Consider the following 25,098-nt stretch of genomic DNA (forward strand, 5'->3'; position numbering starts at 1 on the left):
TACAGGGCAACACCAAAGGGAAATGGGATGGCCTTGGTGTGAGTCCTCACCTGCACCCTAAAACTCTGAGCAAGATCCAAGAACAGGCACACATAGGAAAGTTAGAAGGTTTAATTACAAGGGAAATGAACAGAGGGGGAAAAGAGGGGGGGGGAAGAGAGAAAGAGAGAAAGAGAGAGAGAGAGAGAGAGAGAGAGAGAGCTGTTAGTTGGTGAATACGTGCTACCCATGATGCTGCCTGACCTGGGACCTGGAGGCACGCTGAAGGCAGGCTAAACCAAGTCCCCTCCCGTGCACATACCCTGCCTTTTCTATCAAGCACAACTGTTAACTTCACCCTTTGATCACAGTGATCCCCTCTCAAGGGTCACAGCAGACCCAAGGCATGGTGGGAGCTGAGGTCCCAGGCGCCTGGGATCTCTCTGGCATGGAGGTAGGGGTGGAGTTCATTCAGGGCATACATTCCCCAATAAGACCACATGCAGAATCCCGTGCTCACTTTAGGGCCATATATTTGGAAGCATATTAAATCTCCAAATGACAATGACAAGGACATGAAAGGTCTAAGAACCATGTTGCAAAGAAATGACTCAATAAACTGGTACTATCAGCCTGAAACAGAGAAAACAAGCAGTTGAAAACTGGGTGTGGTGACAGTCCTAAAATCCTATAGGGCTGTCACACAGAAGAGGGACCACTAAACTAAATTTGGACTATGTAGTTCCCCAAAGTAGAACTCACAAGACGCTATCCCACAATAGTAGGAGTTTAATAGAAGGTAGTAAACTCCCCACCCCTGGAGACCACAGAGGCTATCAGGTGGACTCTCAGAGGAGTCCCACACTGAATAACATAATATGATGAGCAATAAGGCACTTTCTATTACAACAGTCCCCTCTTACGTGAGGGGATTTTCACTTTCCACAGTTTCAGTTACCTCTATAAACTGTGGTCTGAAAATAGGTACAGTAATATATTCTGAGAGTGAGATCACATTCTTTCTCTGTTTATTGTTTTTTTTTTTTTAAAGATTGATTTATTTATGTATACAAGAACTGGGGTACAGGCCAGAGGTGTGGGGGGTGAGAGGATTTACTAGAGACAGAGTGGGGAGCAGAACAGGCAGACTGACTAAAATACACTGCTGAGGGGAGCAGCAGGCAAGTCAGGAGAGGTCTGCTGCACCATGTGGGTTGCTCCCTGGATGACCAGGAATCGAACTCATGCTGCAGTAGCTGCAGATTGCTTCATAGGTTGCATCCTAACCCTTGCGCCACAAGGGAGGCCCTCTTTCTGTTTAAAATGTTGTATTTTATTATTAGTTATTGCCATTAATCTTATTGTGGGCAACTTGTACATTAAACTACCATAGGGTCATGTGTATAGGAAAAGATAGAGAATATACAGGACTCAATACTATCTGCAGTTTCAATCATCCACTGGGAGTCTTGGGACATAACCCTCGCAGGTAAGGCAGGACTACTGTACTCACACTCTTGGGTGTAGAAAACAGTGAGAGAGCAGGGTAAGAGCAAGATAGGGAAAAGGAGTAACAGTCTCCTTTGACCCAGCTCCCATCCTCAGGTATTGACTCAAGGGAAATGAAAACATTGTTATTTTCACAAAAAGATTTGTGCAACAATGTTCATGGGAGCTTTATTCCTCATAGCAAAAAAATGGAAATACTCCAAACATCTATCAAGAGATGAAGGGATTAGCAAATTATATCACATCCATACCAGGACTACCAACACATGGAATCACACAGGCGATCCTCACATAAAAGAGCTCAGATTGATTATTTCACTTAGATGATGTTCCAGGGCAGGCAAAACAGACCTATTGTGAAAAAGCATCAGCGCTGAGACTGCCTGCTAGAGGCAAGTCTGAAAACTGGCGGGAAGGAGCATGAGAGAACTTATTAGGGTAATAAAGTAGTGTTCCAGCTCTTGACAGAGGCTGCACATATAGAAGCATTTATCAAAAATCAACAAATGATACACTTTAAAGAATTTGTATATTCCAATATTACATAAATTTTACCACTAAAAGAACACAAAAATGCATGAATAAATGTTGAGCTCTAATTAATGCTCATGTGTGCTGAAATGTTTAGGGTGAAAGTGTACTATGATGGAAGCTCAGAGCAAAAATTTAGGAACAAGCAGAATTAATCTCTGACCACTGCACTGTAGTCCTTCTTTAGGATTAACTGTTAATTCACTGAATTACACTCCCTATCTCCCTCCTTGTGATCAACAATTAATTTTGTGTTATGTCCTTAACAGAGCACCCTGCTGGGAAAGCCAATCACCTACACTCCTGTCACATACACTGCCTGCCTCAGGGACAAGCCAGAAGCAGAGACAGGTGGAGACAGGAAGGCAAGGCGGAAGCCAGAGGTGGGGGCACGAGAATTGTTGGTCACTACAGAGGACTACAATTTCTTACAGATTAACTCAACCAGACCTTAGAAGTGACAAGATTCCACAATAGATAATAATTCACAAAGGATTGAGTCCCCCCAAAGAACACTACATAGGGAGACTCTGTGCTCTGGCAAAATGCAGATCTTGTCCCAGGACTGCCCACCTGTGTCTATGCAGGCACTTCTCCTAATAAACCTGCCCTTTCACAATGCAACCTATGTCTGTGTCTATGCAAACATCTTTTTTGTTTGCTTTATGCTGAATGGGAAACTACACCAAAATCCTCCTCAGAGAGAGCCAAAGAGCCTACTCACTGAACCCCATCATCTACAACTTACTAAGAAATGCAGCCCCCAAATAATACAGGCTGCTAAATAGAGATGGGAGAGATGGGATAAAGTGAAGTAACATGTTAATGGGTACATGGGTGTTGAACATGCAAGTCTTTCAAGTCCACTACATAACTGAAGTGTTTCAAAATAAAAAGTAGGTGGGCCTCCCCGGTGGCGCAGCGGTTGAGCGCTGGGTTGCGAAGCTGCCTGTAGCCTCCACAGCACCGGTTCGATCGCCGGCTGCTCCCCGGCCACCGGAGGAGGGTCCCACATGGCGCACAGTGCTCCCCTCCGCCCACTGCTCCCCTCAGCAGTGTACTTCGGTCCTTCTGCCTGCTCTGCTCCCTGCTCTGACTCTGGTGAATTCTCTCACCCTCCCGCGCTTCTGACTGTACCCAGTGCTTGCATAAATAAATAAATAAATAAATCTTAAATAATAAATAAATAAATTTTTAAAAAGTAGGGAAAGGAAGAAGTAACAGCCAAGTAGGGAGCACAAAGGAAAGACGAGGTGGCTGGAAGTCACACGGGGAAGAAAGGACTGTTTCAGCCAACTAAGGGGACTCTCAAGGGCAGAACTGCACAAGCCCCAGCTGACCCAGGGAGAGGCCATCGTAGCCAAGACAGAGCACCCAGAGGACGGGGCTCAGACCTGTGTTGTGAGTGTCTGTACCTGAGGGACCAGCTCCGTCACTGTCTAACTCAGTGGTCTCTGACCAGTCCCTGGCCTTCTCTGGCCTTGGTACTTTGCCAGGACACTGAAGGAAACAAGTTTAGAGCATCTATAATGTGATTTCCAGTTCTGACTGTCCAATCTTCACTGCATCTATGGAAGCCACATTTCTAAATGGAAACCAAAGAACACAGAGACACACTTACAAACAGCTTCAGCAAGCTGCTGCCAGTTTGCTACAGGCAAAAGGGAAGGAGCTTGCTGCCTTATCAAGGTGCCCACAAAGAAAGGGGCTGAGGACAACGAGTTCCCAACTGCCCACATGTGGATTATTCATTTTGTAGATTAGCCACGGCAAACATCGAATCAAAGAGCAGGAGCATCATACCTCCAACACACAGCAGGTTTCTGGGACATTGAACATTATGGAGGCCCAAGAGAATTAAAGAGATACATTCGCTGAAGAAAAAAAATTCAAAGAGGGCAAGGATGGGCAGAGCACAGGGGACTCTGACGATGGTGCACAGGGAAACTGGCAGTGGGAATTCGACGGGGACTAAACCTGAGAAAAGAAAGCAAACACTGTTCAAAAATGATCAATGATATAAACTATATAAATCATTTTTAAAAATTCAGTGATATTTTACAAAGTCCAATTTCAAATATTTTAAGATTCTCGACTCCACCACCCCCTCCAATGGCACGGGCAACTTAAATCTGACTGCACACAGGACTGCTGGATTTCCTCTGGTGCGGTTATCTACTCTATGGTACTCCACTTCAAGGACACACATTCTGGAGTTTACCAAGAGAGGGAAACCTATGCCAGAAAGCTGACTGACCTAGTTCTAGTCCCATTTCTACAGTTAATTTGCTGAGCACCTGCAGACAAATCACTTTTACGCTTTCTCCTCCTAGCCTACCTGAGGTCTACGGTTTCTTCCAATTTGACATGATTCTCTTGTCCTGGGTAAATGATTTGGCCTTACAATGTGTTTATCTTTTATATATTCTATAGCCCTTTGTATTAAGGTCATCTTTAAAAGTCACAATCCAGGTGGAACCTCATGACCCTCATCTTAGGGCCTAGAAGCAGAGTAAAGTGCCTCTGACTGCAGATCTTAACAGGGAGGAATATGTGTACATCTCTCAAATCAAAGACTGTTGCCCCTCAAATCAAATAACCCCCTTTTGGCAGGAATTCCTTCTGGCTATTTTCCTGAGGGGGGGTGGGGGGAACAAGAAGTGGCTGGCAGTCACACAGGGAAGAAAGGAGACCATTTCAGCCAACAAAGGGGACTCTCAAGGGCAGGACTGCACAAGGTTCAGCTGACCTGGGGAGAGGCCATCATAGGCAAGACAGAGCACCCAGAGGACGGGGCTCAGACCTGTGTTGTGAGTGTCTGTACAGCTGTTTAGAGATCAGGACTATAGGGGTAGGGGCAATCCTGCTCCTCCCCTGGAATAGCTGTGGCCCGTCACCAAGGGAAAGTTTGAGGTCCTCATTACGCGGGACAACAGGACACCCTCTAGGTCCAGGCATGTCAAAGATGCAGCTGGTCCCATGAGAGGAAATGGAGACCAAACAAACCTCAACCCTGTGGGAAAGAGGAAAGTGAGGGAGGCAGACAGTCCCAATCCCCTGGCTGGAATCTATGCCTACTCCTCACCAGATGGAATCATAACCCCACAGGTGAAGCGAGAACAACAAGGAGATTACAGGTATTGGAGGGGGGGCGGGGCCCAGACACTGGCCTGTCTTCTAGCCTTGAGGGACAAGAGGTAAAGGACACTGAAGACCTTCTGAGTAAGTAAAGCCCCACCACAGGGTAAGAAAGAATTTCCATAATGACCAACTTGTCTAGAAGTGACCTGAATGCATTCCCAGCAGTGGTGATACATCCGCAGCTAATGGGATAAGGAGGGAGTCACAGCCTGCTCTTCTCCTGTTCCCAGGCCTCCTCTACCCTTACCCAACACCCCCTCCAGGGAGCTCAGGAGTTCTGCACTGGGGGCCACAGCAAGACAACTTGGGTTAGAGCAGCTGCAAACACCCCAGGCAGCAGCAACAGCTAACACTCCTGTTTCCCAAACCAAAGCCTGCCCAACCAGATTTCTAGTCCGGGATGTGGAGGGAGATGGAGGGATGGCATCTGGCCTTTCTCCAGTAACACAGGCAACAATAAGAGGGATTGTGTTTGCCCTATCTCAGGGACTCTGGCTAAGGAAAGGCAGGAAGAGGGTGAGAGAAGCTGGAGTGAAGGATTCCTCACCCTGGTCCCAGGACAGACTAACCCCCCTTCCTTCAGGAAAGTCCAAAGAGGAAAACCAAGCATAAAAAAATATATACAAACAAATATGCATACAAGCAAACAGGTAGGAAATTCTGGGCCTGCCGTAAGTGTTTCCACAGTGGAAGTGTCTAATATCCAGGAAGAGTGACTGGTTCCCAGCCCACATTCCCATTTGTTCCCAGCTGATGATTTCCTTAGAAATAATCCTGGCTTCCTGGCAAAGCTGCCCCGAGATGGCACTGAGCCTGCAACAGGCCGGGGTGCCCCGCCTGAGTCTATTTCGAGCGGAGGACCCAAGGAGGCTTCCCGGTCCTTTCTGGTGAATCAGCCACCTGAGGGGCCAAGCAATCATACCCACCTCTACTACCAATGGTTTGAACATAGTTCTACTCTTGGATTTTGAAACTCCACACACTTCAATAAATCCTTTTCATGATGCTGAATTTTTCCTTAAATTTAAGCCAAAATACCATCACCTCAATTCCTCTCAGTAGCGGAGAGTCAAGTCAAGTGTCTTTCGGTCTGGTCCACCCTGGTCCACCTTTCCACCCTGGAGGAGAGGGAAGAAAAATACCCAAGCCCACCTACTTCCTCCTGGCTGACTCCTCAAGCTCAACACAATCTCCTGCAGAAAGAACGCAGAGAGATAAGGGACCTCACTCTGCTCCCCTCCACATGGAGGATTAGCATGCAGCTGCTTCGAATCACCAGCCCCCCCTCCCCCATACTGGGAGATCCCAGCAGCTTGGACCTCAAGTAGGGGTGTCAGCTCACTGCTGGTTCACCCCTGCCCCATAATGCAAATTGCCACTTCCCAGGCACAGCAGATGCAGTTGCCATTCAGTATGATCAAGCCGGGACAAAAGGCTTCTCCAGAGCACAAAGCCAGCAGGGACGCAGATAGGGCCAACTTCAATAGGAGCCACCTGCCAGGGCCATTTTCTGCCATACCCCAGCATGCACATGCACACACGCACATGCACACAAACACATACAACTTTTTAAAACCTGTCAGACCCATGTTGACCCAGAGTCAGGTAAACTTCTATCTGAATCAAGAGGCAGTCCTCCTAGAGAAGTGATCACACCGCCCTCAAGCAGTATTCTGAGCGATGTTAGTAAGTGATAAGTGTAAAAGGGAAGCTAAACAGATTTTTTTACTGCAGAACTTCATGGAGCCTTTAAAATAATGTGCACTGCAAAAAGTTTCTTATATTTATCTGATCACAGTCTCAGACTGTCATTCCGCCAACACACCCCAGGACTGCCTGGCTCCTCATCATGTTCACCGCGCCTCTGCACACACCTCTCCTTGGAGTATGTAAGAAGTGCTCTGCTTACATGTTCCCCCTCAATAAGTTTCCAATGAACAGAGGAATGAACAGATTAACGGTGCACACATGCTTGTGGTATCTTCACCATTCAGTTCATGCTTCTAGAACATCACCAAAAGACAATCTCTACACACACACACACACACACACACACGCCAGCTTTTGGCTTTGGATCATCTGTGCTTATGTCACCAAGGATACGGTTTGACCCCAGATGAGCCAACTGGCTTTATTCCCTTACCAAGGCCACCAGGCCTCCCAGCTGTCCTACATGTTGCTATAAGGGTAACTGGTGACCGCACCAACGCATACACCTGTGGTCAGGGAGCGGTCACCTCCAGCAGTGTTCAGGATTAGCTCAGTGCTAATTCTAGCAGAGAAACCTGAAAGGAAGAGCAAGAAGGCAAAGAGCCTGACCAGCTTGGGGCCCAGACACTTCTCAGCCAACCGTCTGTTACACAGACCCTTTACGTAGGACTGAGAAACAGGCCCCGTACCTGGAGTGACCTTCTGGGAAGACCCTTCAGCAGCGTCTCTGGTTTCCTGGGCGGGTTTTGTTTCACTCACAATGAAGCGACTCCAAAAGGCCAGCTGACCTTTGTGGCTGAGCACAGAGCAAATGCCCCTTCAAGACAGGTAACAGAGCCCTCACGCCCTCCCCCGCCCCCCATCCCTCACACAGGAAGCCTCTGCTTTCACCACGGACTGCTTCTGGCATGCATATTTCTTAGAACTCCTTCAGCGGAGATAGAGACTGTGGCTAGTAACTGGGCACCATCAAGAAGCCGGGGAATTCCTCACGCTCTGGTTCTAACCAGAACCAGAACCTCCTTTGGGAGGATGCCCAAAGGCAAGGGCTCCCCTCCCAACCCTAATAGCATGAGAAGGAAACAAGAGATGCGGTGAGGCAGCACTGACCAGTCTGTTTTTCACTGACTATGAAAGTGTGCATTTCATGGCCTTAGGGAAAAGCCCAGAGCATATTCCTATACTAGTCATCCAAATTTCTCTCCTTGCTTACCTGGCAAAATTAGTCCAATCGACAGGAACTGGGATTGAAGGGAAAACTGATGGTCCTTTCTAGCAGCGCAACCACCATTCTCCCAGGCAGCCTCAGGCCATACCAGGAGAGCCTGTCACTGCGCTCCCCCCAGCACCCTGGACTGAGACAGGATTCTTTGGCTCCATTAGCTATTCACTTATCTCCTCTAACTGGGAAGCCTTGCATTGGACATAGCTGCTTCTGAAGATGACACTTTAATTCTTGATTTTAAAAACTTTATTGTTTAAATACCAGTTTTGTCTCTAAGGCAGCCAAGGTTCCAGGCCCTGCTTCTTAATTATCAGCTGCTAAGCAGTACTTTTCTCATCAATGCTGATGAGCCCGGGGCCACTGAGAGTGAGAATACTGGTGGAGAATACTGGATGGTTCCCCTGCAGCGGGCTCATCAGAATCCAAGAGACAAACCCCAGTTTTTCCACACAAAAATAAATAAAACCTTTAAAAAAAAATGAAAAAGAAAAAAGAAAGCGGCCAGCTTCTGTGCACAGGGCCCCAGAACTAAGTGGGGTAGCAGGCTTGCAGCACAGGATACAAAGAGAATGAGAGGCGTTCTTGCCCTCACGTTGCTCAGTATCTAGCAGGGAGGACACAGGAGTGAAGGGAGGACAGGCAGCTAGTAAGAACTGCCGCCAGCACCGCGGGGGTGAGGTGGTATAAAACATGGAAATAGGGAGTGGGGTGGAACAAAACAAGCCTCAAAGGATAAATACAATTCTACCAGGATATCAACGAAGAAATGGAAAGCCCACGAGAAGACACGGAAGCACGGGACCGACATAGCTCTTGAAAGAGAGCGTGCATGTCTTGGGGGTGGGGGTGGAAAGACGGTCAAAACCAGCTGCTTGAATACCACGATCAGCTTGAGCATACACTGGAGGTCAGGGGACACCACTGAAGGTCTTTAAGCAGAAGTGCTATCTGTGGTCATATGTGACCGGGAACAGATGGTTGAGTCTCTCATATTCTCTAAAGAAAACCAGATCTGTGCCCTCAAAAAGTAAGCGTTAACTGTACAGAGAAACAGGAACAGAGAGAAACTCTCTCCTCTGGAGCAGAGGACAGAAAAAAGGTACACACGACCCCCACCAGCCGGGCCACCCTGACTCTCCGTTGTCAGCGGCTCTGAGATGTGAGCCTCTCCTCGACCTCCCAGCACGGCCTCACAATCAGAAGCGCCTGGGAAAGATGTCGCATCTCTGCATCTTTCCAGAGCCCCTGACAGGTCAGGCACTCTGAAAATGTGCCAGGGTGTCGGGGTGGCAGGAGACAACACACAACAGCTGTGGTCAAGTATCTGCAGAAGCCCAAATGGATGCATTCTATGAGGCTCTGGAAATTGCAACTAGCACCCAGCAAAAGTACAAGTTCAGGGAACCAAATCTGGGGCTTAATAAGCACAGAGCTTTAATAACAGCAAATTTATTTTCCATGGTACAGTTTTCTTGAATAGAAGTAACTTTACCCATCACTGGAGGAGTTAAAGGAGGGCTTCTACAGACCAAGCATTGTCAAATCCTAATAATTACCACAAGTAAAAACACAGGTTCCTGAATACTACCTTTGTAGAATCTTGGATGAATTAAGATACAGAGTGCAATTTCCATCTAAATGATGACCTTTGCCGTACCCTCTCCTATGCTCTTCCACAAAACTCCTTCCAGGTCAGATAAACCTTTATCAGAGTATAGAAAGATTACCTCAGAGTCAGCATTAACTAAAAGAATGTTCTGTGCAAATGGTGTGGTCTCTGTCTGCATTGCCAAAGATAGTGGCCACCAGCTATACATGACTACTGCACATTACAACGTGGCTAGTACTACAGAATGACTTTATTTTCTGTTTTATTTAATTTAATTCAAATAGCCATATCTACCTAGTGGCTATCAAACTAGCCAAAGCAGTTTCCTGTGAAAGAGAGCTTAAGTACTCGCTGTAGGATCCAAGCAAACAAGCAAATTCTCTCTACACTCCCTCTACCACTATCTCTCTGGGGCTCTCTCTAGCATAAAGAGGACTGCCAGATGACAAGGAAGATTAAATTATAAGAAAACATCAGGAAAGGAGAAGGCCTGCATAAGCTGTACCAGAGACAACAGGTACAGAGAACAAACAGTCTGTACAGAAATTCTCACCCGAGGACTTTACCCTTCTCTGCCCAAGAAAAAGATTAACAGCAGCAGGAGCACCGACAGCATCACCCAGGCCAGGCAGCAGGGCCTGCTGGCTGTGCTACTTCCCAGTCTTCTCAGAGCAAGCGCATGTCACTCTCAGGAATAACCCTGAACATCCCATAGTTGACCACTGCTTAATTTCAAAGCTGATTCATACTGGAATGTTTTAACTGTGTCAGAGTACAGAAATGCAAGGGAGAGGAAATGAACTGCACCAAAAAGACAAAAACAAAAAAATAGTTCTACTTTTCCAGAGCTCATAAGTTTTCATCAGGAAAATATATCAAAATATATCATCTGCACTCTACCAAACACAACTGGATTCCTGCACAGGTACAGCACAAAGGTCAAATTCAACCTGACCAAGGACTCCAGATACACATGTAGGGCCCCCCCAGCCTTGATTTCTGTCTCCCACATTTTAGGCCTCTTGCCCCAAAAGGTGCCTAGGTGCCTAAACACACACTCCCAATCTACCTAAAAGGTACCTTCTGGGACACAACAACAAGAGAGGCCAGGTGGGTCTCAGGAAGGCCTGTCAAACAATTCTCTCTGTCAGGAGAGGCCACCAGGCAGCCTTCTGGCAGAGCTGGGCAGCGTCTCTCCCCTGGAGGACAATGGACAAGATGCCTTCCCAAACCTTCCTCTTTGCAGAGGCAACTAGCCTCTGCCTCTAGCTGCAGGGACACAGTCCCTCAGAGAAGCACAAGGGAAGGCAAGGATGAAAGGATCAAAGACTATAAACAAAAAGCATTGTTGAAGAAGAGGGATAATAACGATCCACCCAAACCAGATACTTTTTCTCAAGTTTACTGGAAGATGTGGGTTTTTCCTTCTTGCTCTATAAAAAGAACCAACAAAGAAAAAAATTAAATGTTGCAACTTCCTTTGTCATAGCACTTGCTCAGGAGAAAAACAGACCTGCCTCATTGCTTCACTTTCCTCTCTGCACTAACGGTCTGTTCATCCAGAGCCTGACTTCTGCTCTCCCAGTCCTGAGAGGCAGGAAGCAGAAGATGGTCAAAGCCCAATGCCAGACAGCCTCCCCACTCCTCCACTTGGGAGGCTGAACACATGGAGGATGGTATTCTTCAGAAGAGGAGAGCAACCTGGGAGGGCCCAGATGATGATAAAAATAATACCTACCACAGTCCAGCTCAGTCATCTTTTTTTTTCCTTGCCCCATTCCAGCCTGGCTCTAGTGATGGTGGCTCAACATCTCATCTCAAGCATATCCTATTACCAGAAGGACCCCTGGGGAGACAGCACCACCCCCCACCCTCCCTCCACCAAAAAAAGACAAAAGCGCCCAGTGAAGCTCCTCACACTCCTGGCCCTCCAGGTGCCCAAGACAGACCACTCCCCCACCACCACCACCACGAGCATCTTTCTTCATGTATAAAGCCAGAAAACAAACCACCTGACCTTCTGCCAGAGAAGTACTGCGTCTGTCAGAGGATCCAACAGTATGAACATAAAAGGGCACAATCCAAATTGGGGTAGGGTGCAATCGTTTATCATTCCTTATATACAAACATAGGGTTTACTCCTCTAAATTCCCAAAGGCAGGGCCTACATCTTATCATAGCAATTTGCACAAAATAAGTATACATAAATATTTGATGATAAAACAATTGCTAAGTGAACTAAGTACTGAATTATGATGTTGTTACAGAAGAGGCAGTATTGCAAGCTATGAGGAAACCAGGTTTTAGAGTCAGACCCTCCCACCACTAACAGCCTTCCCTAGGCCCTATTTAAAATTTCAACACCAGCACACACACACTCTCCCCCCTCAACACTCCAGGGCCTCCTTCCCTCCTTTATTTTCTCCTTTGTACCTATGACCAGCTGTATCAATGACCATCTGTATCATTTAACTGAGTATGTTTTCTTTTTCTTTAAGATTTATTTTTATTTTATTTATACAAGAACCGGGGTACAGGCCAGATGTGTGGGAGGATGAGAGGATTCAGGAGAGACACAGCAGGGAACAGAACAGGCAGACTGACCGAAATACACTGCTGATGGGAGAAGCAGGCGAGACAGGAGAGGTCTGCTGCGCCATGTGAGTTGCTCTGCATCCAGTAGGGATAAAACCTAAAACCAGCACTGCAGAGGCTGCGGACAGCTTCACAGCGCTGTGCTCAACCGCCTGTGCCACCAGGTATGCTTTCTCTACCTCCCCTTTAAGCTTAAATGCAAGGTCCATGGAAGCAGGATTTTTTTTTTACACGGATATATTCCCAAAGCCTAAAATAATACTTAGCACTTAGTAGGTGCTCAATAAATAATTGCTAATAAATGAATTGCTCCAAACTTGTTTAATGTTTCTTCTTCTGTAAAATGGGAACTTTTGCTTTACAGTATTATTCTAAAGATTGACAAAGTCTAAGTAAAACACCTACTGCAATGTCTGACACATAGTATCTGCTCAATAAAAACTTGTTATTAATGGGGAAAACCTTAGGGTACAGCTAAACTTTTCACAAGGATCTGAATGAGGCAACAGATAGTAGTCTGTTACATGTATCCAAAGTCAACTGCCTCTCTGATCTCTCCTTAGGGACACTCATTCTTGGCACTAATTAATTTTCTTGAGTAATAAGTTGCTTTGGGCCTCAGGGGAGCTAGAAGGCAACCTATAGCAAATTCTGTTTAGAAAGTCGGGGGTCTAGTCTAAGCTGATAGAATCAGCCCTAGTTGTTCTAAATCCTCTTATCTCATATAGAAGAGGTATCAAAGGGGTCTAAACCCAAGGGTGGGCCTGACTAGTCTCCCATTCTACCCTAATCCTGCCATCTGGGCCTCCTGCTGGCCAATCAGCAGAGAAGACAGGAGGCAGACAAGGGAAGAATAGATGTTTATAAATACTGGCCTGGAGAGGGCTGAAGAACTCCAGCCTCCAGAGTGTGGGGACAGGAAGAAGGGCTCCCAGCCCCAGAGCTGTGGCCTCTGCCCATCTCAGGAGTGCTCCCAGCAACAGAGCTACAGCAACAGTAGTGATGAGAGTCCTTCCATGCAGGCGTCCTTCAGATTAAGTCTGACCACTTTGATTTACAAATGAGGATAATGAGTGAGGCCCAGAAAAATCCAAGGATTTGCTCAGGACGTGGCACACACAAGTAGGATTACGAGCTGTTCTCTTGGATTCCCATCCAGTTGTTTCCCCGGCAAATCTATGGCACAGTTAAGTGGCTCCATGAGTTTGAATCTCTGACCTCAATCCCGGCACGCTGCTGCCCAATGCTGGTCCCTCCTGCAATTCACAGAAGCAAGGCCAGCAGACAGATAACCTTGGGATACATTTGTGTGTCTCTGCTGTGTCTAACTAGAAGATGGCAGAGCTGCAGGAAAAATGGCAAGATCCACATCTTCCCTGCCTCTGCCAAAGTTCTCAAAGGGGGCAGATGGGTCATCTCCATAGTGAAACAGGAGGAGCCTGAAGCAGGGAGGAAAAGGAGGAGAAGAATCAATGGGAAACTGTGGTCAGAGACCCCACAAGAATGAGAACTCCCCTTAGCAGAAACAGAAGGTGCTAGCCTGAGTCAGCAGATTCGAGTGGGTGGAGGGAGAAATGCCCAGAAGACTGTTCTGAGAACGGCTCTTAGCAGACAGGGGGCCTTCAGTATATCCCAGCTCAGTCTCAGAGGCCAGCCCAGTATGACCCCTCCAGAGCTGCACCCTCCCCAAGGCTCACCGCTAGGGCCTTCTATTTAGATGGGCAGCCTCCACCACTACCCAGTGATTACACCTTTACTAGGTAGGTGCCAAAATATTCTATTCTATTATTTTTAATGAGGACCTCTAGTCAGCACATGGAAGTAAGAAGAATGTGGGTCTTCAAGGAATTTACAGTCCAGTATCTAGAGAAACACTTTTCACATGGAAACATACATTTAAAACATGAACTAAAAGGCAAGAGTGTCCTGGCAAGTTTGTTGGGGCGGGGTGGAGGAGACCTGCTTCTCGGGCACAGGGTTCATGACATTAGCACTTGCACAGGGCAGAGCAGACTGACAGACAAGAGTGGGGGATGCAGACAGTGGCAAAGAAAACACAGATGGAAGGATGAGCTGCATCCCACAGGCAAAGGCGTGGGTGTGGGAAAGCGGAGTCCTATTTGGGAAACAGCACATATAAACCACTTCAGCTGAAACAGCGCTCATTCAGAAAGAAAGAGCCGGGTGGGCATGGAGCAGGATCTGGAGAGCCCCTGGGTAGGGCAGGAAGAGAACCTACTGAGGGGCTTGAGCTGGGCAGCAGGCAAACGAATCCCCCACTGAGTTCCAAGGAATTGAAGGGGCAAGACCTGCATTTCTACTGCCCATCACCTGCTCACTACTCTCTATCCTTCCCTTCTCTAACTATACCTCAAATCTGATTTTATGTTCTTTTTAAAAATCTAAGGCAAGGTAACCAAACAAGCTCGAAAATCAAGAAGAGCTGAGAAGCAGGCAAAAGGGCACTCGTGTGTCTTTTCCTCCTTCCTCACAGCACAGGTGATGTGAGGGTTGTCCAGGGAAGGGGGCACTCAGGGTCTGAAGTCGCTGAGAACCCCACATCTGCTCCAGTGGAAGGGATGGGATGTGCATGGGCCCGGCGGTCGGGAGGAATAGCAGACGGCATGTCTGCACACGCGACTTCACAAGGCAGATCACTGCACCTGCCCACGTTGCCCTCGCAGCTTCCGCCCTTCAGCGCGCCTGTGCCTTGGCTGCTTCACCAGTGCAACAAGCAGCCTCGCCAGGCCCAGCCCCAGGCGGTCCACCTGCATTCCCAGGATGCCCAAGTTCCACAGAGACCTCAGTGCCCGGGGGTGCCCCTCTCCCTCCTGCCCCAGCCCCCGGGAGCGCTGCAGAAGTCGGGATGACGAGCAATCCACGGATCCTTCACTTAGAGAGGCTTCCCCTTCCCAGCCCTTAGAAGCCTGGCACTTAAAATTCTTCTAGTCTTCCTCTAAGAATTACAGGAGCCAGGGAAGGCTTCTGGGGTAGGGAGAGAAGGGGGTGAGTACGGCTACTCCAAGGACAGGGCTCCTTCTGTCAGAGTTAAAAATAAACTCTTAGCATTTACACCCAACTCCTCCCCTCCAGAGGCCAATGGGTCTTGGCAGATAAATCTCTCCCTGCAGAGGAAATGAGGCCCATTTCCTGGGGGACAGATAGGAGGCTGTCATGGAGACAGTCTGGATAAGTACCCTTAGCTGAAGGCAGTTCCCCCCCCCCCCACGTCCTATCTCTTGGCTATCACTCCCCCCCAATATTGTCCTCCTCCCAAATGAACCCTAATCCCATAAATTGACACAGAATTCACCTGTGCAAGATCAGTACCAACACCTGTTCCAGTATTAGACCCATCAGAAAGTAGAGCACCAAATCAAATTTCAGGAAAGCTGCACTCAGTATCTATCAGTTAGGCAAGTATCCCACCTACCTAAGGCCCTTTCCTCACCTTGTCCTACGGTCCCCAAGATCCATGGCAGCAGAAAAAGAGGCTACCTCAATGAATGAGCAGATCACCAAAGCCCTTGCCCTCACAGTCAAAGGAAGGAGAGACCCGTGCTCTCTGGGATATTCCGCAGGTCGCTGGACCAGAGGGGCCTAACTCAGGAAGGAGGCCCCAGTTATGCGTGGAAGCCAAGGAGATGAGGTCACACTTTTGAATGTGGTAACCTGAAGCTCCACACTGCAGAGGAGGAGAGGAGAGTTTAGTAAGTGGGCAGGAGTCCAGAGTAGGTTGCGAGCTCAGTCACAGGGCAGCTCCAGTGAGGGTCTGGGAGAGCCTCAAGTGGGGCTCTCCGACTCATCCCACATCCCTTCTGGCAGCGGGTGTCTGAGGAGGCCGGTGCCGTGGTGAGCACAGCAGAAAATGTGACTAGCTGAACTTATTCATTCTCCCCCCGTCTGACCCTTCCCCTGGCAGGGAAGGTAGCTCCTCACGGCCTTTGTACACATAAATCTTGACAGAGAAGCACCAACCACAGCTGACTCCCAGCACTCAGAAAAGCAAGTTGGCCCAAAACCACCTACAAGCCCGTACTGGAAGAGAAGGCAAAAGGGAGGATGTGAGTGAAAAGTGAACAGCAGCCCAGCATGAGGCAAGAAGACCTGGGGCAGATATCAGGACATCGGAGCCTGGCTGTGAGGGGAGACCATGGCAGAGGCAGGTTTATTATTAGCTACTGGACAGAGGGGCTGAGTAACTGTTCTGGGCCCTGGCCAGGAGGCCAGCTTGCAAATGCCCAGTGTGGGCTAGGAGCCTCAAAACAATGTGGATAATCAGCAAAGGGACCAACTTAAATCATCAGCCTGGGGAGGGGCCAGGAAGGTAAGAGCCCCGGAGAAGCATGCAGGGAGAGGTGCTGGAAGGAGGACTGCCAGTGGGTCTCCTCCTAGGTCCCTCCCTTACCCAGCACTGGAGATAGTCCACTTTACTTCAGGTTCAAATGAAGAATCCTCACAGACATAAGCCAGAGAACAGGCATCGACAGCATGGCCCTATGTTCCTCCAGGGCAGCCATGCAGCTTCTGCCTGCGGTCATTATTCTTTACCTCAGATGAGCCCTAGATGGACACTATCTCTGGAGATGCCTGGGAACATCCCTCAAAAATCAGATGCTCTTGGGGCCTCCCTGGTGGCTCAGAGGTTAAGTCTCAGCGCTATCACCATCCACTAGGCCTGAGTTCGATCCCGGGCCAGAGAGCTACCCACATGGCACAGCAGACCTCTCCTGTCTCGTCCACTGATTCCCCTCAGCAGTGTATTTCAGTAGATCCACCTGTTCTTCTCCCCACTCTGTCTCTGGTAAGTCCTCTCACCCCCTGCACCTCTGGCCTACACCTCAGTTCTTATATGCGTAAATAAATGAAAACTGAAATTAAAGAAAAAAATAAGATGTCCTTTCACATAACCCTTTTAGACAGCTTGGGTACCCAGCTGAATAAACACAACTTGGTTGGTGTTAGAAGCGAACATCAGTTAAAGACAGGGCTTAAATCGGGACCAAGTCTGAGCCTCTACCACCTGCCAGCTAGTATATCAAAGCATTCACTGAATCAAGAGAATAAAGACCCCAAGAACTCTACAGTGACAGAAGCTGAACACAACCTATCCCCCTTTGCACTGTGGCTCTTCCTCCTCCAACCAAATCTTGACGGCCTGGCACACAGAACCCCACAAAGCTCCAGAGCTATAAGCACTACTTTAGCCATGAGTGGGCAGGAAGAAAACAGAACAGTAATCACCAGGTAGTCCCCTCTCCTCTTGCTTCCCTATACTTCTGATAACCCTTCTTACACAGGTTAAGAGTGGTACCAACTTTAGGACTCAAGCCTCAACTGTCACCTGACAATAGGCCCTAGCCCACATTATACCTTTGAGTGATTTATAAATAGCACATATGTGGATGGCCCCAACCATATGCCAAGGCAAAGCCTGATAAGTGGATCTAGCCAGAGAGGTGGGGGAGTAGGGCGAGGCTAGTTTCAGCCCTAGGTTTCGTCCTTGGGCCAGGCAGCCCCACACAAGGCACAGCCTGCGCAGCCAATCACAGCAGCCTTATCTGGTCCGACACCTTAAAATGAAGAGTTTCAGGTGGGAAAACAAGGAACTCCCCATCTCTATCTTAACCTTCTCTAAATGGGCCTGACCCTCTGATGTGCACACTGAGCCCTGAAAAGTTTAACTGACCTACTCAAGGTCACAAAAAAAGGGCTAAATATGTTTCCTCTCTTCAAATCTAGCATATAATCCAGAGAAACAAGCTCATCCCTACATCTGTATAACCAGACATATCTTAAAATACAAATTATCAGTACTCCACTGAAGACAGGGGAAAGGCACTAAACCTGATTTGGGTTACATGTGAGGCACTTCAAGCTGACCAGTGGCATGGTCCCTGCTCTTTGCCAATGGCCCTGTTTATAAGGTCATCTACACAGAAAGATCCTAGTGGCCCATTAGTGGAGTTCATTTTGCCCGCCAGATCTGCAATCCAGTAAAATCATCCCTAGCAACCAAAAAGCCAAAGGAATCCAGACCAAGAGGAGCCCACGGGGAACCAGGTCCCAAGTAACACCTTGGACATACTGCTGAATCTTTCTGGATCAGCCAGGCCTTTTCCTTGGTGGTGGAGGGTGTCATCAGCTCGAAGGTGCTTATAAAGTCTGTACCTGTGCAACCCTTTCAAATATACCAATGAAACCCTCCAAACATTAAGGGGCAACTGCCCACTCACCCTCCCCCAGGACAGTGAAGCACCTGAAAAGGCACAGTACAAAAAGAAAAGGAAACAGACTTCTTGACAGTGCCTAAAGCAGAGACAAGGGAACCAGAGAGTATAAATCCTGCACCACAGATTGAAATCATCAGGGAGAATCCTGGTCCAGTGCACAGGCAGGCGGCCTGGGAACAGTGGAAGGACACAAACACAGATGCTGGGGTCTGTAAATTTCGCTGACATCCCACCTGGCACAGACTCCAGCACCCCTGGATTCTGCAGGGGGCAGGAGCTTTGACACCTCCCTGAAATGCAGGATTTGGCCTACAGCCCTGAAGCAGCTCCTCGAGGCCCCTCCCTTGCACCTACATCTTAAGGAAAATCATCGACTGATGATGGCCCAACTCCTCAGACCCCAGTCAGTCAAACATCTTCATCATGAATACCAGTACCTTCATCCTCCCACAGGAAGACATTCATTTCCCATATGCCCACCAACAATATCTAGGGTCTTGCCTAGGGCTGCTTTTCTACACCCTTCTAGCAATAACTGATGCCAGATCTTAGCTGGATATTATTTTCAAGTTCAATTAAATCCCAAAATTCACCAGTTAAAAAGGACCATGGGCTTTGACCCTGCCACAGTGACTGCCAAAAGCCCTGCTGCAGCGACACGGGCCAGGCCAGGGCCCCAAAAGAGAACAGGGTCTCTGAAACCAGAAACCAGACCTTCCCTCAAAAACCCACAGGCCCCAACCTCAGCAATTCGTAACCTTTCTTTACAACATCCTGTTTGTTTACTTCATGCTGCTCAAATACTTTAAAACCTGCTCTTACTACAAAGTTGGGTAAGGCTGGATTTTGAGCCACCAGCCCTACTTAGCAATAGGATCGTCTGCTCCCCCTCATCAACCATGCGGTCCAGATTCCTATCACCTTCAGCAGATCTGCTCACTCCTCAGATCCAGTGTGAGCTGCTCAGCACCTTCAGGGTTCAGGGGATTCCCTCTTCCAAAGCTCCTCTATCCCACCCACTCAAGTTAACACTATTAGAAAAGCCCAGTAGAACTTTCCACGGGGATGGAAATGTTCTGTGCTGTTCAGCCCCCATGGCCATCAGATCAGTCACGTATGGTTACTGAATACTTGAAATGTGATTAGCAATTGACTTTTTTTCAATATTTATTTTATTTATTTATGCATAGAAGAGCTGGGGTATCGGCCAAAGGTGTGTGGGGTGAGAGGATTCACCAGAGACAGAGTGGGGAGCAGAACAGGCAGATCCTCTGAAATACACTACTGCGGGGAGCAGCGGGGAGATGGGAGAGGTCTGCTGCGCCATGTGGGTAGCTACCTGGCCAGGGATCGAACTCGTGTGGCTTTGACTGGTGATAGCTTCATAGTGCTGTGCTTAACCTCTTGTACCACCACGGAGGCCTTTGACCTTTTTTTTTAACAACTGACATGCACCACTGTCTTAAGTTTCAGGTGCATGGCATGATAGTTTGATTTACATACACTGTGACATGACCACAGCAGGCTCAGCTAACACCTATCAGCTCACACGAACACAATAAAAAGACAAGAAAAATTTTTCTCTTTCAGGTTAGAACTCTTGTGATCTACTCTCTTAACAACTTTCCTAAATATCTGACCACAGTGTTAATTACAGCCATCAAACTGCACATTACCTGTAACTGGAAGTTGGTACCTTTTGAGCACTTTCCTCCAATTCCTCCCTCTGCCTCTAGCAAGCACAAGTGTGGTCTCTTTTTCTTTGAGTTCAGTTGTGTTGTTGTTGTAGATCCCACATAAGTGAGCTCAGTCTTTGTCTTTCCCTGACTTCTTTTACTTATTAGCATGTCTTCAAGGTCATAATATAGTTTAATTTAATAAATTTTACTATAAATAGCCATGCATGTGCATCGCCTACCATGCTGGACAGTGCAGCCCTAGATTAACTTTGCCTGATTTACTAACTTTGCTTTCTTCTAATCAGCTCCTTGGCCCACCAAATTTTAAGGTCACTTTATACCTGTATCCCCTATACAACTAAGCACATGGTAGGACGCTTAGTAAACTAGTAACTACCTGTAATCACATTGCACAGAAAGAAGCCGGTTCAATGCAACTTTCCTGGCTTGTGATTCCACCCAGCTATCCTGCTCCATCAGAGCAATGCCCCTCCAGGCCCCACTACCCATCCGGCTCGCCAAGAGGCACAGGCACAAGTGTGCTGAAGAAGGTGCTGCCTACACTGGAGATGCGGTGTCCAGACCAACCATGAGGGGAGGCCAACTGTCCCCTCTTCTGAACATCAGAGGAAGTCATATCGCAGTGACACTAAAGTGACCTGGCGAGGAGAAAGGAAAGGAGAAGAAACCACAGTGCCTTGTTTTCTCTAATGCACACAATGGAAAGATAAACAGAGATAAGTTATGACAACATGCTGTATTTTATAAAGTAATAACATGATTCAAATAATCAGAGTCACACAGGAGAGGACAATGGTGCCAGCTTTAATTAAATTTGTTCAGCTAATACCTAAGAGTCACCATGACACAGTGAAGCAGGAAGCAGCTGAGGAACCCCACAGGGAACACAACCAATTACTGCACAAATGGGTTGAGACTAGACATCTCTGCCAAAGAAATAGGTATTAGAATTCCATCCTCTACAACAAATAATAAAAAATGAGATTTCTATCAATCGCTCCCTTAAAAGGGCAGGGATGGAAAAGGACGTTACCACAAACTCAAAACTCATGGAGTTGCTAAGTTTACCTGTAAACGGCCCCTTCAATTTGGGGTATTACTGCCCAGAGGGGTGATGAATATCCACCCAGCACTCCCACGATGACAGTATGGAGTCGGGGTGGGGGCAGAAGAGCTCCTCAGGCTTGAAGTGCTCAGGAGCTGCCGCAGCCAGGCCCCGTCCAGGCCGCTGGCATCCCTAAGGTCCTGAAGTGGAAGAGGCTTGAGTGGTAATGGGGAGCCCAGAATTCTGGACCTGGCACTGCCAGAACTGCCTTAAGCAAACCCCTCTCTCTCTCTGGGCCTTAGTTTTCTCATCTGCAAAATGAGGGGGTTACATGAGATGACCTCTAAAGTCCCTTCCAAATCTGACTGAAGTATCATCATGACTCAGAACTTAGCAAAAGCAGCCAGGAGAGATGGTGAGGTGCCAAAGCACCCACCAGGAACATTTCAATGTAACCTCTCTGGGCAAAGGCAAAGCAGCAACCGGGCCAGCTGGGACCATTTTTTCTTTAAAACACTGATTTCACTTAATAGGGCTAAGCAGTCACGGGCCAGGGAGTAGGGTATCTGTGGCCACTAGCCCCCATCAACAATGTAGAGTTCTGAAGCAACAAACTTGAGAACCCCAATCAGAGGCCCCACTGCTGCCCTCTCTGTTCTAAAACCCCCAGGAATGGTTTAGTACGATGTGTAGAGAAAAGGTCTCCTTCATTTTTCTTCAGCCACCTTCCCAATCCCTCCTGCCCCACATCTTCCTCCTTTGCTTTATAATCAAAATAGTCCTGGTTTTGAAAATCACCTCACTACTCAGCACCTACAGTTAAGTTAATCAAGAGTCAAGATCTAGAAATCGCTTTGGTATACGTCTCTGGGTTCTTTGAACCAGATTCTCCCCACAGCTGTAATTATGTCTTAACCAATATTTGGATATGGAAGAGCTGTTGGCACTGCTGTCAGTCTCTGAATGTCTCATCCCTTCTTTCTTCCTCTATTATTAAGTTTTTACACAAAGATGTGTGGGAAATCTACAATTTAACAATTGAGTCAACTATTAAGATCTGGGAGCAGGCGATCTGTCAAAACAGACACCAACTTCAATCTTCACGCACTTCCAACCTAAGAAGAATAACCTATGAGTGTTACTGAAAATAATGCTGAATTTTTCCTCTCAAAACTATTCAGAGGAGGAAAATATCCAGATATCTCTCATTAACTACCACAGAAACCTGAATTGCATCCTAGGAGCATGTTAGAGGGTGGTTGTTTTGTGTATCTGTCACACAGACAAGTTGAGTGCTTTTGTTCTGAAGTCTTTATACACTATTCCAGCTATCCAAGAGAATGAGCAGCCAGTGTCCCCAAACTGTTAATGGGTAAAGGCAGATGGTGTCTCAGAAGGGATAGAAAACTCCTGGAAAGAACCTCTGTCACTTCCTCCACGGTTACAAGTTAACTGTGGTCAAATTCACTCAACTTCACTCCCCAAGGTCAGAAATACTCAGACCACTCACCAGCCCAGCCTGGCTCCAGTTATCAGTATGGAAAGAATGCTCTAAGAAACAAATATTAAAGTGTTAAATATATTGATATATTCCTTCTCTAACAGTGCGACACTAATCAACAACTCCTAGTAGGAACCAAAGAAATACTGGAGCTAGCGTAAAGCTCTCCCCTAAAAGAGAGGGTGAACACAGCAATGAAATCATTTTAGAGGCCTTAAAGTCTGGCAACACAGACATGCTTGCATTTTACTAGCCCCAAGTATCAGGTCTTTATTATGTCTAAATATACATTCCAGCAGTTCCACTCTGTAACACATACCTGAGTTTTGTATTAATAACTGAAATGCAACTAGCCATGGAAAAGTAGGCGGAAGAGAGAAATATAACACAGAAAGTATCAGGAAGTATTTTTCTCCCCCTTCAATCATTAATGACAGCTCAAGGGAAATGGGCGTTGAGGTGTCATCTTTAGAGATGTGGTTGGATCTGAAACCCCTCAAAGGAGAAAACCTTTTTAGTGACCCTGAATGAGGCTTGCAGACTCACCCATCTCAGCAGACCTCGAGACCATTCTATTTAACTTCTTAAGCAGTTATTTTCACTTAAATATCCTCTCTCCCCCATCACACCCGAGAGAGGGGGGGAAGGGGAGAAAGGGGGGAAGGGGAGAAGCAAGGGGGGGTGGAGAGGGAGAGTGTGTGAGAGAGAGAGGTAGAGAGAGAGAAAGGCTGCATTTCCCCGGTTCAAGGGCAAAGCTCCCTCCGACCATTTGCCAACAGCCCAGATCCAGGGCTCAAGTGACAGGCTCCGGCTCCGATTTGCGGAATCAGCACGGAGCCAAGCCGCGGTGTACAGACCTGGTTCACAACGATCAATGGAGCTATGGAAACAGCAGACACCGCGCCGGAGCCTGCTGGCCTCCCATCTGGAGCCTCCCAGACACTGGAGGTAGGAGGGGGCCTGGCTCGGATCAAAACAATCCCTCCCCCGCGCCCGGGAGGCGGGGTCCCCGCGGAATCTCCTGCCTCGCACCGCCCGGGTCGGCGCACCCCAGGGCGGCACGGCGGCACCCGCGAGGCCCCGGGAAGTGAAATCACACATTCCGGCTCCCAAATAAGGAGCGAGGCTAAATAAAAATCTCTGAGATCCGACTTCTCCACACCAACAGACCAACCAGTTCAATGAGTAATGGGCCCACAGAAAGAAAGAGAGGAGCGGGGGGAGGGGGGAGCCATGACCCCCGAAATCACTTCCTTGAGACAGTGAAGCAGCAGAGGTGTCCCGGAGCCGGGCGTTCCGACTCGGCTGGATCCCGCTCAAACCCCAAAATGGCAGAGTCCTCCCGAGTCCTCCCGGGTCCTCCCGGGTCCCGGCCACTCACGCCCGAGGTGACCGGAAGCCCCGCGCCCGCGGCGTGGTCCGCCCGGCCCTGCCCTCCCCGCCGCCCGCCCTCCCGCGGCGCACTTGGCACCCGGGCGCCGGGACCCACAGCCCCGCGGCCCGCTCGGGTGGAGGGGAGGACCGGCGCGCTCGGGACAGCGCGGGGTGCCGGGCGTCCGCGGGAGCGCCCCTCGGCCCGCGCGCCCCTCCCCGGGCCCCCAAACCTACTTTCAGGGCGAATTTCTCCTGGGTCTTCTTGTTGAAGATCTGCAAAACTTTCCCGTTGATGCCCAGCCCCAGGACCTGGGTGGTGACCTTGTAGTCGTCGACGATGGCGTTCTTCTTGATCTGCAGGCTCGACTTGACGTAGAACTGGGGGAACTGCAGCGGGGGCTGCGCCGGCGCGGGGGGCGGCTGCGGGGGCTGCGCCGGGGCGGGGGGCGGCGGCGGCGGCGGGCTGGGGAAGAGCGCCGGCGGGGTCTGGCCTTGGGAGTTGGACAGCATGGTGGCCGGCGGCGCGGGCGCGGGAGGGCCCGCGGCCGCCCCCTCCTCCGGCTCCGGACGGGGTCCCCGCCACCCCCCGCCCGGCCGCGAAGTTTGCTCCGCGCTGGAGCCGGCTTCCCCGCCCCCGCCCGGCTCCAGGCTCGGCGGGTCGCTGGGCTCCGTGGATCCCGCCGTGCGCCCCTGGCGCCCACCGGCCCTGCTCCACCCTCCCTCCCCCCGGGGGCCTGGCGCGCGGGGGAACGCGGGACGGCGGGGGCCCGGCCGGGGGGAAGCGGCCGCGCGACAAAGTACCCAGCCCCGCGCCGGCGGCCGCGTCACAGCCTTGTCTGCGTCCGGGGCCGGTCTTAAAGGGGAGGGTCGGAGGGGGCAGGGCTTGGGAGGTGAGGCGGGGCCGGGAGGCGTGAGTGTGGGGGAGGGGCCAGCCTTAAAGGGGAGG

At 49.0% G+C, this 25,098-nt stretch overlaps 1 protein-coding gene across 1 annotated transcript in view; it reads right to left on the reverse strand.

Annotated features, from left to right (window-relative positions):
• The window catches only part of MAPKAPK2 (MAPK activated protein kinase 2), a 45,021-nt gene extending 20,162 nt beyond the window's left edge, over positions 1-24,859 (reverse strand). The window contains exon 1 of the mRNA XM_037497467.2: positions 24,387-24,859. Within this exon, the coding sequence (XP_037353364.1) occupies positions 24,387-24,662 (276 nt within the window). The 5' untranslated portion in view covers positions 24,663-24,859. The remainder of the gene's footprint in view (positions 1-24,386) is intronic.
• Between the last annotated feature and the right edge of the window lie 239 nt (positions 24,860-25,098).

Source organism: Talpa occidentalis, unplaced genomic scaffold (genome assembly GCF_014898055.3).
Source record: "Talpa occidentalis isolate TD23 unplaced genomic scaffold, MPIMG_talOcc4v2.1 talOcc4.8, whole genome shotgun sequence".
NCBI classification, from domain to species: domain Eukaryota; kingdom Metazoa; phylum Chordata; class Mammalia; order Eulipotyphla; family Talpidae; genus Talpa; species Talpa occidentalis.